This window comes from Myotis brandtii, unplaced genomic scaffold (assembly GCF_000412655.1).
Source record: "Myotis brandtii unplaced genomic scaffold, ASM41265v1 scaffold1171, whole genome shotgun sequence".
NCBI classification, from domain to species: domain Eukaryota; kingdom Metazoa; phylum Chordata; class Mammalia; order Chiroptera; family Vespertilionidae; genus Myotis; species Myotis brandtii.
The window spans coordinates 470,037-482,496 of record NW_005354055.1 but is presented as its reverse complement, the minus strand read 5'-3'; the positions used below and the strand labels follow the sequence as shown (position 1 = coordinate 482,496).

At 36.6% G+C, this 12,460-nt stretch overlaps 1 protein-coding gene across 1 annotated transcript in view; it reads right to left on the bottom strand.

Moving 5' to 3' along the window:
- Positions 1 to 1,681: 1,681 nt before the first annotated feature.
- SPACA1 (sperm acrosome associated 1) overlaps positions 1,682 to 12,460 on the bottom strand; it is a 23,999-nt gene continuing 13,220 nt past the window's right edge. Inside the window, exons 4-8 of the mRNA XM_014530131.1 lie at positions 9,580 to 9,681; positions 8,770 to 8,876; positions 7,968 to 8,103; positions 2,362 to 2,482; positions 1,682 to 1,855 (exon numbers count right to left, since the gene is read on the bottom strand). Coding sequence (XP_014385617.1) covers positions 1,699 to 1,855; positions 2,362 to 2,482; positions 7,968 to 8,103; positions 8,770 to 8,876; positions 9,580 to 9,681 — 623 coding nt within the window. The 3' untranslated portion in view covers positions 1,682 to 1,698. The remainder of the gene's footprint in view (positions 1,856 to 2,361; positions 2,483 to 7,967; positions 8,104 to 8,769; positions 8,877 to 9,579; positions 9,682 to 12,460) is intronic.

Below are 12,460 nucleotides of genomic sequence, written 5' to 3'. Positions count from 1 at the left end.
GGGGGGGGGGGGGGGGGAGCAGTGTCAAATGAACAATTCTTTGGAAATATTCTATGAAAACAATTTCTTCTCACCTGAAGTCTCTAGTAAATTCCTACAACAAATAAAATCTTTTACCAGCCAATTTTTCATTGCTTCTCCCCAATATAATCCTATATAAGAAAAGGCTTATATACAAATTGTCCCCTCGGGAGTTCAACCAACTGGGAGTTCGGCCACTTGCTATGATGTGCACTGACCACCAGGGGGTGGCGCCGAATGAAGGCAGGCAGGCCCCAGCCAGCAGCCAGTAGCTGGCGGAAGGAAGGCCCCGATCAGCCTTGATCACTGGCCAGGCCTAGGTGCTCTACCCATGCACAAATTTCATGCACTGGGCCTCTAGTTGCTCTGTAATAGAAAGCATGGATAATTCCACAGCACAGCCTATTTCTAGGCTACTAGAGGGAGGTATAAATGCCCATGTACAGTCTTCTTTACAGATGTGCAGAGTTAATGCTACCGTCAGATAAATGCCATAATGTCAATGAAGTTGGCATAGAATTCATCTAAACAAAAAAGTACGTGAATTTTGTACTATTTTCATTACCTTAGAAAATTAATTTCTGATGAAGTCTACCTAGTCAAATTATCTAATGCCTTGGTATCTTGTTTGATAGTTGTCCATAATTGTATCACATGATGACACAGGAAAAAAGGTAGATGATGATGTACAGAAATAGTACCTTGGTTTTAAGATGTTATCTCCTGCATACCAACACAATGAAAATGCTTGTAGTTATTTAAAAGTCCTTAATTCACTGTTTCTGTGAGAATACAGGGCATGTTAAATTCACATCATTTAGCCCTGGCCAGTGTGGCTGTTCAGTGGTTAGAGCATTGGCCTGCGGACCTAAGGGTTGCGGGTTTGATTCCTGGTCAGGGTGAGTGTGGGAGGCAACCCATAGATCTGTCTCTCTCACATGGGTCTCTCTCTCTCTCTCTCTCTCTCTCTCTCTCTCTTTCTCTCACTCTCCTCCCTCCCTTCCACTACTCTCTCTAAAAATCAATGGAAAAAATATCCTCCAAGAAAAAAAAGTTCACGTCATTTACTCAGCCACCTCCAGTTCCTTCATACTTCTTCTTTACATATTTTCTATATAGAACTATAATTAAATTACCTGATGTATGTAAAGTGCTTTGAGAAAAGCTTGGCACATATGGACACTATGCATGGTTTGTTATCATTGTTATTATTGCTATTATTTCATGTGTTATAAGTGATGCTCTTTATGTCTTATGCTCTGCAAAGATTCTAAAGTAGTATGGTTGGCTTTAACAAGTTCAATCCAGTGCTCGCAGAGGGAGAAAGTCTAATATGCAAGGCATCTTCTTTATTTTTCTTTTTTGGGACAGAACATTCAAATCACCTTGGAAGTGATCAAAGTGATTAAAAAATGTGTTGGGAAGAGTTTGTGTGTTTGTATCTCTAGATAAATGTTACCAAGTGATTACCTGAAATGGTAAATGTTGAGAACAAATTAAAAAGAGTCTTTTATAAGTCTACCACAAAGAAGAACTAATTAAAACAGCCCCTGCTCACACTGTATTAGCTTCAGACTGTGGTAAATCACTTGCAATATTATTAAAGTATTTCACTATATATTTTATTTTTATAATAATGAATCTGGTATGCTCTACTCTCCTTTGGCTTGTTACACATTAATCATTCCACTCGCTCAGGGCATCATCTTCACGTCCATGCATTCCTGTTGGTGATCGTTCAAGAGAAGCTGACCCTTTGCCTTTCACTGAAGTCTGCTCAGAACGTACCTCAGTCCCTGAGACTTTTCCTTCCCAGAAAGTCTTTACTGCCGCCCTGGGAGATAAAACAAAAACAAAAAAATCTTTTATGTGAAATGAAAACTAAAAATAGATTTATGTTTTGCTTTTGTCTGTATAGAAAAGCCTCCTTAGTCACAATTTATTTTTAGTTGGCGGTACATCAGTTGCATTGCAACAGCAGAGCCCTCAGATGTAACAGGGTATAATACTCATGTAGGTATTGGAAATATTCTCCTATAACTGCACTGGTAGGTTACAATAACCAATTTTGGGGGTTGTCATAACTACAACTGGACAGCACAAATATTCATTCAACAGACTTTTTAAAGCAACTACTATGTAAAACTGTAAAGACTGCTCTCTCATGACTGGGAAACAAGTCATGAGATTAGGCAGACTGTACTAGGACAGTCGCAGGAGTTGGGCAGTTTGAAGACACAGGTGAGAGACATGGACAGAGCTTTGGATTCATGGGACAAGGGAGGGGCAGAGAGATGGACATCAATCAAGGGGGAGACTCACTTTCAGTCCTTCACCTACCAGTTTATAATTATGAAGATCAGCACAAAGATCACAAATATACACATCACAACTCCTATGGTCAGCACAAAAACCAGCACTGCATCAGTGTCCGGTCCTTTTGATCTTTTCATCTGCAATTCTAGAGAAAAAAACATACATATATCTGATGATTATTCCTACTGACAGAAAAAGGAAATGGAAACTTTATATCTGAAAAGTAACTCTAGAAATATACAGAAAGAATTAGTGGATGGAAAGTTATTAATTAACTTGCTCTGCATGTTTGAAATGTTCTTTTCAAACATGCAGAAAGTTGAAAGACTTTGACCATGAACATTATGTATTCCTACCACCTAGACACTACCAACAACGTTTTACTATCCGTCTATCCATCCTTCTGTCCCATCCTGTATTTTTAATGCATTTCAACATAATTTACTGATGTCTGCGCATTTCCCAGCAAAATTCTTCAACTGGCATATCATTAACTATAGTTTATATTTTTTATATTCTTTATATTTTTTTCTTCTGAGGTAAAATTTCAACAATAAATTGCACAAAGATCTTAAATGTACATTTGCTTATTTTTGACATATACAAACACATACATGCAATTTAAACCCTTATCAATACACAGAATATTGCTATACCTCAGAAAGTGCCCTTGAGCCCCTCCCAGTTAATCCCTGCCCTATCATCCAGAGGCAACAACCGTCCTGATTCTCTTTTCCACCACCCATTAGTCCTGCCTGTTTCAGAATTCATAGGCATGGAAACGTATACTATGTATTCTTTTGTGTAGTGTTATGCCCAGATTTCAGGTTCCCCAAGAACCCACATCAGGGAGCCAGCCAGTCCGATGCAATAGCATAAGAGTCTTTATTCGAGCTAGCTCGGCTCCCCCACCTTGCCGACGCAGCGACAGGAAGCAGAGAGAGCGAGAACTCTTTGTGGAGCGGGGTTTTATAGGGGGTTGGAGTAAGGGGAGGAGAAAGCGCTGTGGCCTTGCCGATTGGCCAGGCGCAAGTCGGTGTCTTGTTCCTGGGTGTGGCTAGCAGAGGCTTAGACTTCCGGGAAGAAGCTCCTTGCCAAGCACATGGCCAAGGCAAGATGGAGGGCGTAGCCCTGACCCTGGGGCAAGATGGAGGGTGTAGCCCTCGCCCTTTCATGTAGGACTTTTTCAATCAATATAATGTTTTAAGGATTCACCCATATTTGCACATGTACCAAGTTTTTTTCTTTTTTATTGAGTTTTTTTCTTTTTTATTAATGAGTAGTATCTCTCAATTTGTTTACTCATTCTCTTATTGATAGACATCTAAGCTGTTCCAGTTTGGTGCTATTATAAATAAACTGCTATGTACCTTTTTGAAGAAATCATTCTGTGAACAGACATTTTCATTTCTCTTGGATAAATACATAAGAGTAGAACTGCTGGGTCATAGGGTAGAGGTATGCTTAGCTTTCCAAGACACTGCAAGACCTTTTCTTAAACTGATTGTATTAATTGTACGTTTTATAAATTTCTTTCTCTCGGATTTTTGGCTTGCCTATTCATTTTTATAATGATTTCTGTTAATGAACTGCAGTTTTTAGTTTTGGTGAAGCATAATTGATCAATGTTTCCTTTAACGGTGTTGGTTTTCTGAGTCATGTCCAAGAAACCCTTGCCTACTCCTGAATTATGCAGATGTTCTATGTTTCCCTTTTTAAAGCTTTCTGGATTTGACTTTTACCTTTAAGACTATGATACATCTCTGATTTTTATATATGTTGTAAGACAGTGGTTGAAGCTCATTTTTTTTTCATACAAATACCCACACACCACTTTTAAATCAGGCATTCTCTCCCATATCTTTATGAACATAAGGCTATTAAAAGGACAAAGCCAGTCTACCATATGTGTTATAACATTGCTGCATTATAAATTGGTGAAAAGCCAATTTACATAAAGTATTACATTGTGAATTATATAGCTTTCTTGTGGCTCTTTCTGGTTCCTAAATCATAGAATCATAAAAGATTTACGTGGAAAGGACCAGATGCAACTGCTGAATCATACCAATGTCTAAGGGGGTTTAATGATTTCTGCAGCTATGTTTTACATATTTTAATATTTTAATTTTGGTAAGTATCAATCTATCCAAAGTAATCTCCTATATGAGCAACCTCAACAGCTTATTTGTCTGAATTTTTCTTTCTATTCTTTAAACACCATGGAGTATAGTATTCCATTTTCCTTAGTAGTTCTACAGTTATGCACTCAATTTAGTGATCTCACTAAATAGTTCCAAATATGATAGAGAAGTTACATATTTACATTCCAACATTGTTGAATTTTAAAAATAATTTCAGTTTTGCTAATTTTAGGTTTATAAAAGCCGTGGGATTTTTTAAGCTCAAATAAAAGACACCTTGTAGGAGCCTTAACAGGTTTGGCTCAATGGGTAGAGCGTTGGCCTGTGGACTCAAGGGTCCCAGGTTCGATTCCAGTCAAGGGGATGTACCTTGGTTGCAGGCACATACCCAGTAGGGAGTGTGCAGAAGGCAGCTGTTCGATGTTTCTCTCTCATCGATGTTTCTAACATTCTATCCCTCTCCCTTCCTCTCTGTAAAAAATCAATAAAATATATATTTTTTAAAAAAGACACCTTGTAGGATTAAAACCTGAAAAGAAATGCAAAATTCCCTTCCATTTATCTATGACCCTGCAATACTAGCCAAGAAGGTAGAGAGTGAGGGTATGAAGATTTTAGTTCATTTCAATGGGGGTCTTCCCACAAGGATCACTTAGATTGCTTTTAAATCTAATAACTAAAAAGGCTGCATTTCCTCTTGAAATTTTCTAATAAAGAAATAGGCTGAATTTTTTTTAGTAAAACTAAACTTATGTTTGTATTAGTTTCCCAGAGCCACCATAACAAAGTACCACAAACTAGTTAACTTAAAAACAAAGGAAATTTGCTGTCTCATAGTTCTGGAGGCTAAAATTCTGAATACAAGGTATTGGTATGGCCATGTTCCCTCCAGAGATTCTGAGAGAGGACCCCTCCTTTCTTCTTCCAGTCTTTGGAAGCCCCTATGTTCCTCGACTGGGGCAGCATAATTCCAGTCTCTGACTGTTTTCTCATGGCTGCCTTTTCTCATGTGTCTTTGTGTCTTCACATGGCATTCTCTTCTGTCTCGCTCTCTCTGTCTGTCTGTGTCCAAATTTCCCTCTTCTTATAAAGACACCAGTCATATTGGGTTAAAGTCCCACTCCAGTGTGTATGACCTTATCTTAACTGAACTAATTACATCAGCAATGACCCTATTTCCAAATATGGGCACATTCTGAGGTTCTGGGAGTTAGAACTTGAAAGTATCTTTTTAGTGGGACACAATTCAAGCCAAGACAATGCCTAATTATGAAGGACAACTATTGTAGAAGTGAAAAATCTGATATATAAGGGAATGGATGGGACATTTTCATTAACTAAATAATATTTACCCTAAAATATTTGAATTATGTATTTGTTTCAAGCCAGTACCATATTGTGGACATTTATAACCAATACACTTGTTTGATGTCCAAACAACCCAAAGGGTCTGTCACAGTGGTGTATCCAATTGTCATTTTAAAAGAAACCAATAGATCCAAAGTGTTCTGAAAACATTTTATCAATTAACCAGTGCGTGTACTGAGATAGCAGAGCTACCCCACCAGCCCTAAACTGAGAAGACATAGTTAGCTCTGCTATCTCAGTTAAGGACTGACATTATGGAGTCTGTGTTCCAGGCCTTTACTTATGTACTGTCAAATGCATGTCACCTTCTAGTCATGGGAAGAGCTAACTACTGAGATGTCCTAACATCTCAAGAAAGGGGACAAAAACCAAGAATGCCCTCTGATAGCTATAATATCCTGAACAAAACTCATTGAGAAAAATTTTATTTTGATAATGTTTGGTCTTCTTTGGCCTTTTTTAGCACTTTATTAAAATTACCCTTTTAACACAGCCGGTGTGGGTCAGTGGTTGAGTGTCAATCCATGAACCAAGAGGTCACTGGTTCGATTCCCAGTCAGGGCACATGCTTGAGTTTTGGGCTTGATCCCCAGTAGGGGGAGTGCATAAAGCAGCCAATTGATTCTCTCTCATCATTGATGTTTCTATCTCTCTCTCCCTTTCTCTCTCTGAAATAAAAAAATATACATTTTAAATTATCCTTTCAATAACAACTGGAGTAAGATTATTAGCTTTCACAAGAAAGATGTTTTTTAAAGACATTATACAACATATCAAAGAAATTTATAAATAATTTATTTCAAAAAACCATCCCCAAACAGTTTAGCTTGTTTTCATTCAATAAAGGGTGCTATGTTGCATGGTATCTCTAGACTACAGCATAAATTCTTTACTTGGGATTAAGAAATACCTTCAAGAAATCCATGAACTCCCTTTAAAATCACAGGTAACTCTTGGCATGATTGTATATGTGGGCATTTTTCTGGTAAAAGCCTCCTGAGCCTTAATTGGATTCTAAAAAATCCTGTGACCAAACCTGCGGGAAGCCACCACTTGATGATACTGTCACGAGAGTGCACCAAGGAACGCGGAAGGCCAATAGACCTTGGGCATTAGCAGGGCTGACGCTAAGCACCTTGTCTGTTGAGAGAGTGGTGGCTCAAGGCAATTCCTTAACCTGACAATCCTTTTACTGTTTACCAAATTTTACCTTTGATATGCCTGTATGCATTGCTAAAGGGCAAATGTGTATTCAAGTAAATAAATAGTAGACCAGGTCAAAGTCAGTGTGCTTTTCATGAAAGACACACCACCTGGCCACCACCCCTTAATAATTCATATTTCTTGTCTAGAATTTTCCTTTGTACATCAGCCCCTCCTTCAGATCCTGAACCCAGTACTGCAGGTCGCGGCAAAACCTCCACTTCCCAATAGCAAAGATGACAACAACAATAAAAATGGTTAAGAGCAACTGAACTAAAGGAAATAATTATATCATAGTCTAAATTAAAAGGACATGCACATGGATCCATTTCACAAGGAAAGCAGTTTTTAACTTGTGAAATGATGTTCAGAACAAGATTTGCCTTTTGTGACATATATTGATGGCTATTATTATTGTTTTGTCAAAAAATGTTTTCTTCAAATGGGTAATTTTTAAAAAGACATGCCTTGACATAATGCTTCTTAATTTCATTTTATTGTACAAAATTTTTATAAGCATTCATGAGAACTCCATGTATACATTTTCACTTTTGTGGTGAAGTAAAAGTAAAAATATAATCCAAGTTACAGGATTGTTCTTTGGAGAAATTTCAGGAATACACTAGTTTCCCAAAGTGAGGAAAATCCAACTGTACTTTGTGAAAAAGAAATGAAGCACTACCTTGTAGAAAAGTCTAAATGATCTGAACCAGTGTTTCTCAAACTATGGTGTCTGCGAGCAGCACCTGGGAACTTGTTAGAATTGTAAATTCTTTTGTCTACCCCACCCAAGATCAACTGAATTGGAAACTCTGTGGGTTAGGCTAGCCATCTGTGTGTCAAGAAGCCCTCCAAGTGATTTTGATGCTCTCTAAAGTTTGAGATAAGCAAACCAAAATATTGCTGGGCACTTACCATTTGAGGTATAGACTGTGAATCTAAGAGATGCTACTATTTCATTATTCTCGAAGGTATCGCACTCATAATCCAAGGGGTGAATTGGCCTGCTTACTTCTAGGATTGCTGAATCATTTGCAAGTACAACGGGTTGCTTTTTAAAAGAAAAGAAGTATCAACATTTTTCATGTAAACTTAAGATCAGGAAATAATTTTATTTCCTGTAACAAAAAAGGAGCCATTATCTCTCAGTCTAGGGCAGTAACTAATTATGCACATGAATTTCATAGTCAGACAGTCTAGACATCAAGTTCCAATCCTACCATTTCCTGCCTGTGTGACCCAGAGCAAGTTACTCTCAGCATTTCAGTTTCTTATCTGTAAAATGGGTATAATGTTAGGAATTACCTCATAGGATTGTTATGTGGGTTAAAAGAAACATTAACATTTGGTGTATGTCTGACACTTAATTAGCCCTCAGTTAATGTTAGCTACTGTTGTCATTAATATATATGACAATGAAAACCTTGACAATGAAATATATATGACAATGAAAACCTTCCTATATATACATTGAAAACCTTGCTTCCAAAATAAAATAATTTGTATAAAATGAATGTTTTTAAGTTCTGTTAATAGCTGATCCTAAAACACATGTTTATAAATTATTAAAAAAATTAAATCCTAATAATAATAAGCTGTATGATTTTAACTTCATTTTTTCAAACTGCTTTTAAAGAGAGTTTTCTGGCAGTCATCAAGCACTGGTAAACAAATTTTATCACTCACTACAAAGCACCAAATTACACTCATTACTCACTTGCTCTGGCCTTAGAATTTTCCAAATATATTTGAAACGATTTTCAGGAGCTGTATGAACACAGGCCAGTTTCACACTGTCAAGACTTTCTGATATTGGTTTACCCCCTGAAAAAAGAAAAATTAAATACAAAAATACCATAGAGCATTGTAAATTGCTTTATAAATAATATTACTTTTAAAAACCACCTCCAATTTTAAAATAAATTCTATGCTAGAAGTTATCAGACTTAGAGTTTGAGTGTAGAAGATCAGAGAGGAGTGATGGATGCAAAGATAAAGTCACCAAAAGAAGCAGGTAGGAGACTCCATAGCTATCTGCTCCTTCAGTAAAATAAACTGTGGAGAAGAGGAATAGTAAGGGCAACCAACTCAATGAGCTAATATACTTTGAGATCTACTCATGGCTTCCAATTTACTGGTTAGGGACCCCATAAGAGATAATGAAATCTCAGCACTGTGTAATTTGATATAGAACATCACTTAAAATTTAGGGTGTACCAATCTACTGATAAAATGTCATGACCAAAGTGTCAACAGTATTTTGCTATAGGACAGCCTTGACCACAGAGCCTGAGTACAATAAGGTTACAGTGTATTGCAGAAAATATATGTTAAATTTTAGACATTGAAAAAATGTAAAGTAACAGCAGAGAGTTATTCAGAGCTATAACTGTCCTGAGAAATGGAATTTTAAGTTTTCTTATGATTTCCTTTCAGTATGTCAATTCCACTCATGACAACCTGAAGTTAAAGTATTTCCCCAGAGTAAACTCTTCCCCCCTCAGTCTCCCTCCAGAGTCCAACTCACAGCCACAGTCTACTGGTCCACGACATTCTTCCACCCGTACAATGCACTTAGATTCACCTCCAGGGCATCCATTTGTTAACATAACTTCTCTAATACCAACACCTTCAGTAAAAGAAAATGGCAAATGTTAGGAAAAACAAATTCCACAGAGTTGTTTTCTTTACTATCTAAGTTTTTATTGAGACTTTTTTCTTAATTTCAGAAATTAAATTCCAAAAATCAGGTTTACAACATTTAGAATTTTTAGATCCTTTATTTTTAATTACTTCCTAAAACAGCTTTTCCTAAAGTGAGTTACATGTAACACCAGCCCTTCTGATTGTTACCATTAGAAAAAGAATTCCATGATTATACACATTTGAAAATAATGCATTAAATAAAATTAAAGGGATAGCTTTACTACAGAATTTGGGGAAAACTTTTAAAATGCTAATAAATTAACATGCTTTGTGTGTAAACTTTCATTGATTTAACATGTAAAATTTTTACATCTTAACATATTTGAAATCAGAATGCATCTTAAAATTGATGGCATATCACAAATTGGCAGGATTTTCCTTTTTAGAGATGCATAAATTGTGCTTCTTACAACCAATAAAGTGTTAGATTTAATGAAATACATAGTACACAGGATCTCCCAAATTAATTTGACCATGGAACTTTTAGGAACTTGTAGGGAGACTTGGAGCTGCTAGAGGAAATTCCAAAATCATATTTTAACATAAATTAAGCCTTTTAATATTTAGATTGGTAATAAATATAGCAGGACAAACTATTAATTATCGAATCTCCATTTTCAACAACATACTCTCTTTAGAATTGCCACACATTTTTGTAACAAGAAACCAAGCCTTTACTATCACAGATCTTCAGAGTTTGCCTTTCATCACCAGAATTGGAGATGATAAAATGCTTGATCAGCAACATGCTGAACATGTCCTGTGATAAACCGACTGTGAATGAAAACGGGGCCACAAACCAAACCTGACAAGCTCAGGGGGGTCTGCATGTGGGCCTTAGAAACTCAAGTAACCACATAGGATGGTCTGAACATAAAAATTCCTAACTGAAAGCAAGTCATGGTGGGTAGTCACATTCTAGGCCTGTAGCTTCCTTGACAAAGGTCAATCTTTACCTCAAGTAAGCCTGTTTATTATCTTTTTGCATCTAAGATAACATGTCAGCGTAATCTTCTTCTCCAGATCCCTCAAGCCACAACCCAGGCATGAGAGCACACAATCACAGAACCTTCCCTGTTAGCTTATTCCCCGAATACCATCTCTAGAGTTAATTACTAACTTTCCTGTACCCACCAATGTGAAGGAAGTATGTGTTTCTCTATTTTGCCTTTTTATCCAGTCCCAGAGATTTCCCTGGTTTGCTTTCTCCCGCCCCCTTAATCTACCATCAATGGATTTCATGTTCCGTCCTGAAGTCTCCTCCTTTTATTCTAATGTACAAAATAAACTGCAAAACTGGCATTCTTCAGAGCATTTTCTCAATCTATTGAGATTTTGCATCCTGGCAATTGTCAGTTTGGCTCAAACTCATAAAAATTCTCTATAGGTTTGGATGTTTCTTAAGTCGACATGACCTATGAAAAGACTGTATGGTCACAGGCTAGGGAACTGTCCATCTTGATTTCCTTGTTTACCAGATTTCCTCTTCCAACCCCTATAGGATGTTAATCATAAAATCCATTCTCAAGGGCAAGGGGAAGTTGAAATTAGAAATGGCTTACCATAGTTCTTCTCGAAGTTCAGCGAGCCTGCGGATCGCCTGGAGATCTTACATGAAATTCTGACTCAGCAGGTTCTGAGAGTCTGCCTTCCTAACAAGCTCCCAAGTTATGTGGCTGGTCTCTGGACCAAAAATTGAGTAGCAAGGGAGAGGGCTCCATATGAGATAAAGAAATAGAAGATTGGAAGAGGAAAGGTCTCTTGATTAAAAGAGATGCCTAAAAATGGCTACAGTATGGTTCCACGTGAATTTATGAAAGGTCCCTATTTAGAAGCACACCCTTATTCTGAAATGCATAAAAAATTTTCAAGCATAAATAAATAAATGTATTTATTTATTTTGCAAAATACAGTTTATTGCGATGATGTGGATAGCTAAGATTTTCTGTAAATCCAAGTGACACTCAAAAATCTGCCTGTGTATTCCAGAAAAAGAAAAAATGTTGACTGCTACATTATTTTGGGAGTTCAATAGAATTTTCACTGAAGCATTTTTCCCTTCACATAGTTGTTACAAATTGAAAACATTTTTTAAATATTTAAAAAATATTTTAGATGCGAAATGTTGTCTTTTCTGGTTTTTCTCCTTAAAACTTATCACCATCTGACATATTACATATTTTACTTTTATTTATGTCTTTGACCCAACTAAAATATGTAATCCTTGAAGGCAGCATTTCCTCTGCTTTCTTCACAGCTGTATTCCCAGTAGAATACATTGTAGACAGAAAAAATTTCTAAAAGTCCCCAAACAGAAAATCATTTGTTGAATGAATATATAATTTCGAAAGACATCTTTAAATAATAGTGTAAGACAATATATAATTACTAGAATTGTCATAAATATAATTCTCTTATGAAAATGTTTCAAGTAAGCAACAAAGAAAGATATAAATTGTAAATGAATAATCACAGGTTTATTACATGGATTCTTCTCATTTTCTGACTTTCATTCATGAAGAAATTAAGATTTTTTTAAAAAAAAAAGGCTGAAAACTATCTCAAGAGACAGAAAATGGAACAGTGAACAGGAACAAGACAGGGATGCCCACTCTCGCCACTCCTGTTCGACATAGTACTGGAAGTATTAGCCATTGCGATTAGACAAGAAGAAGAAATAAAAGGCATCCAAATTGGAAAAG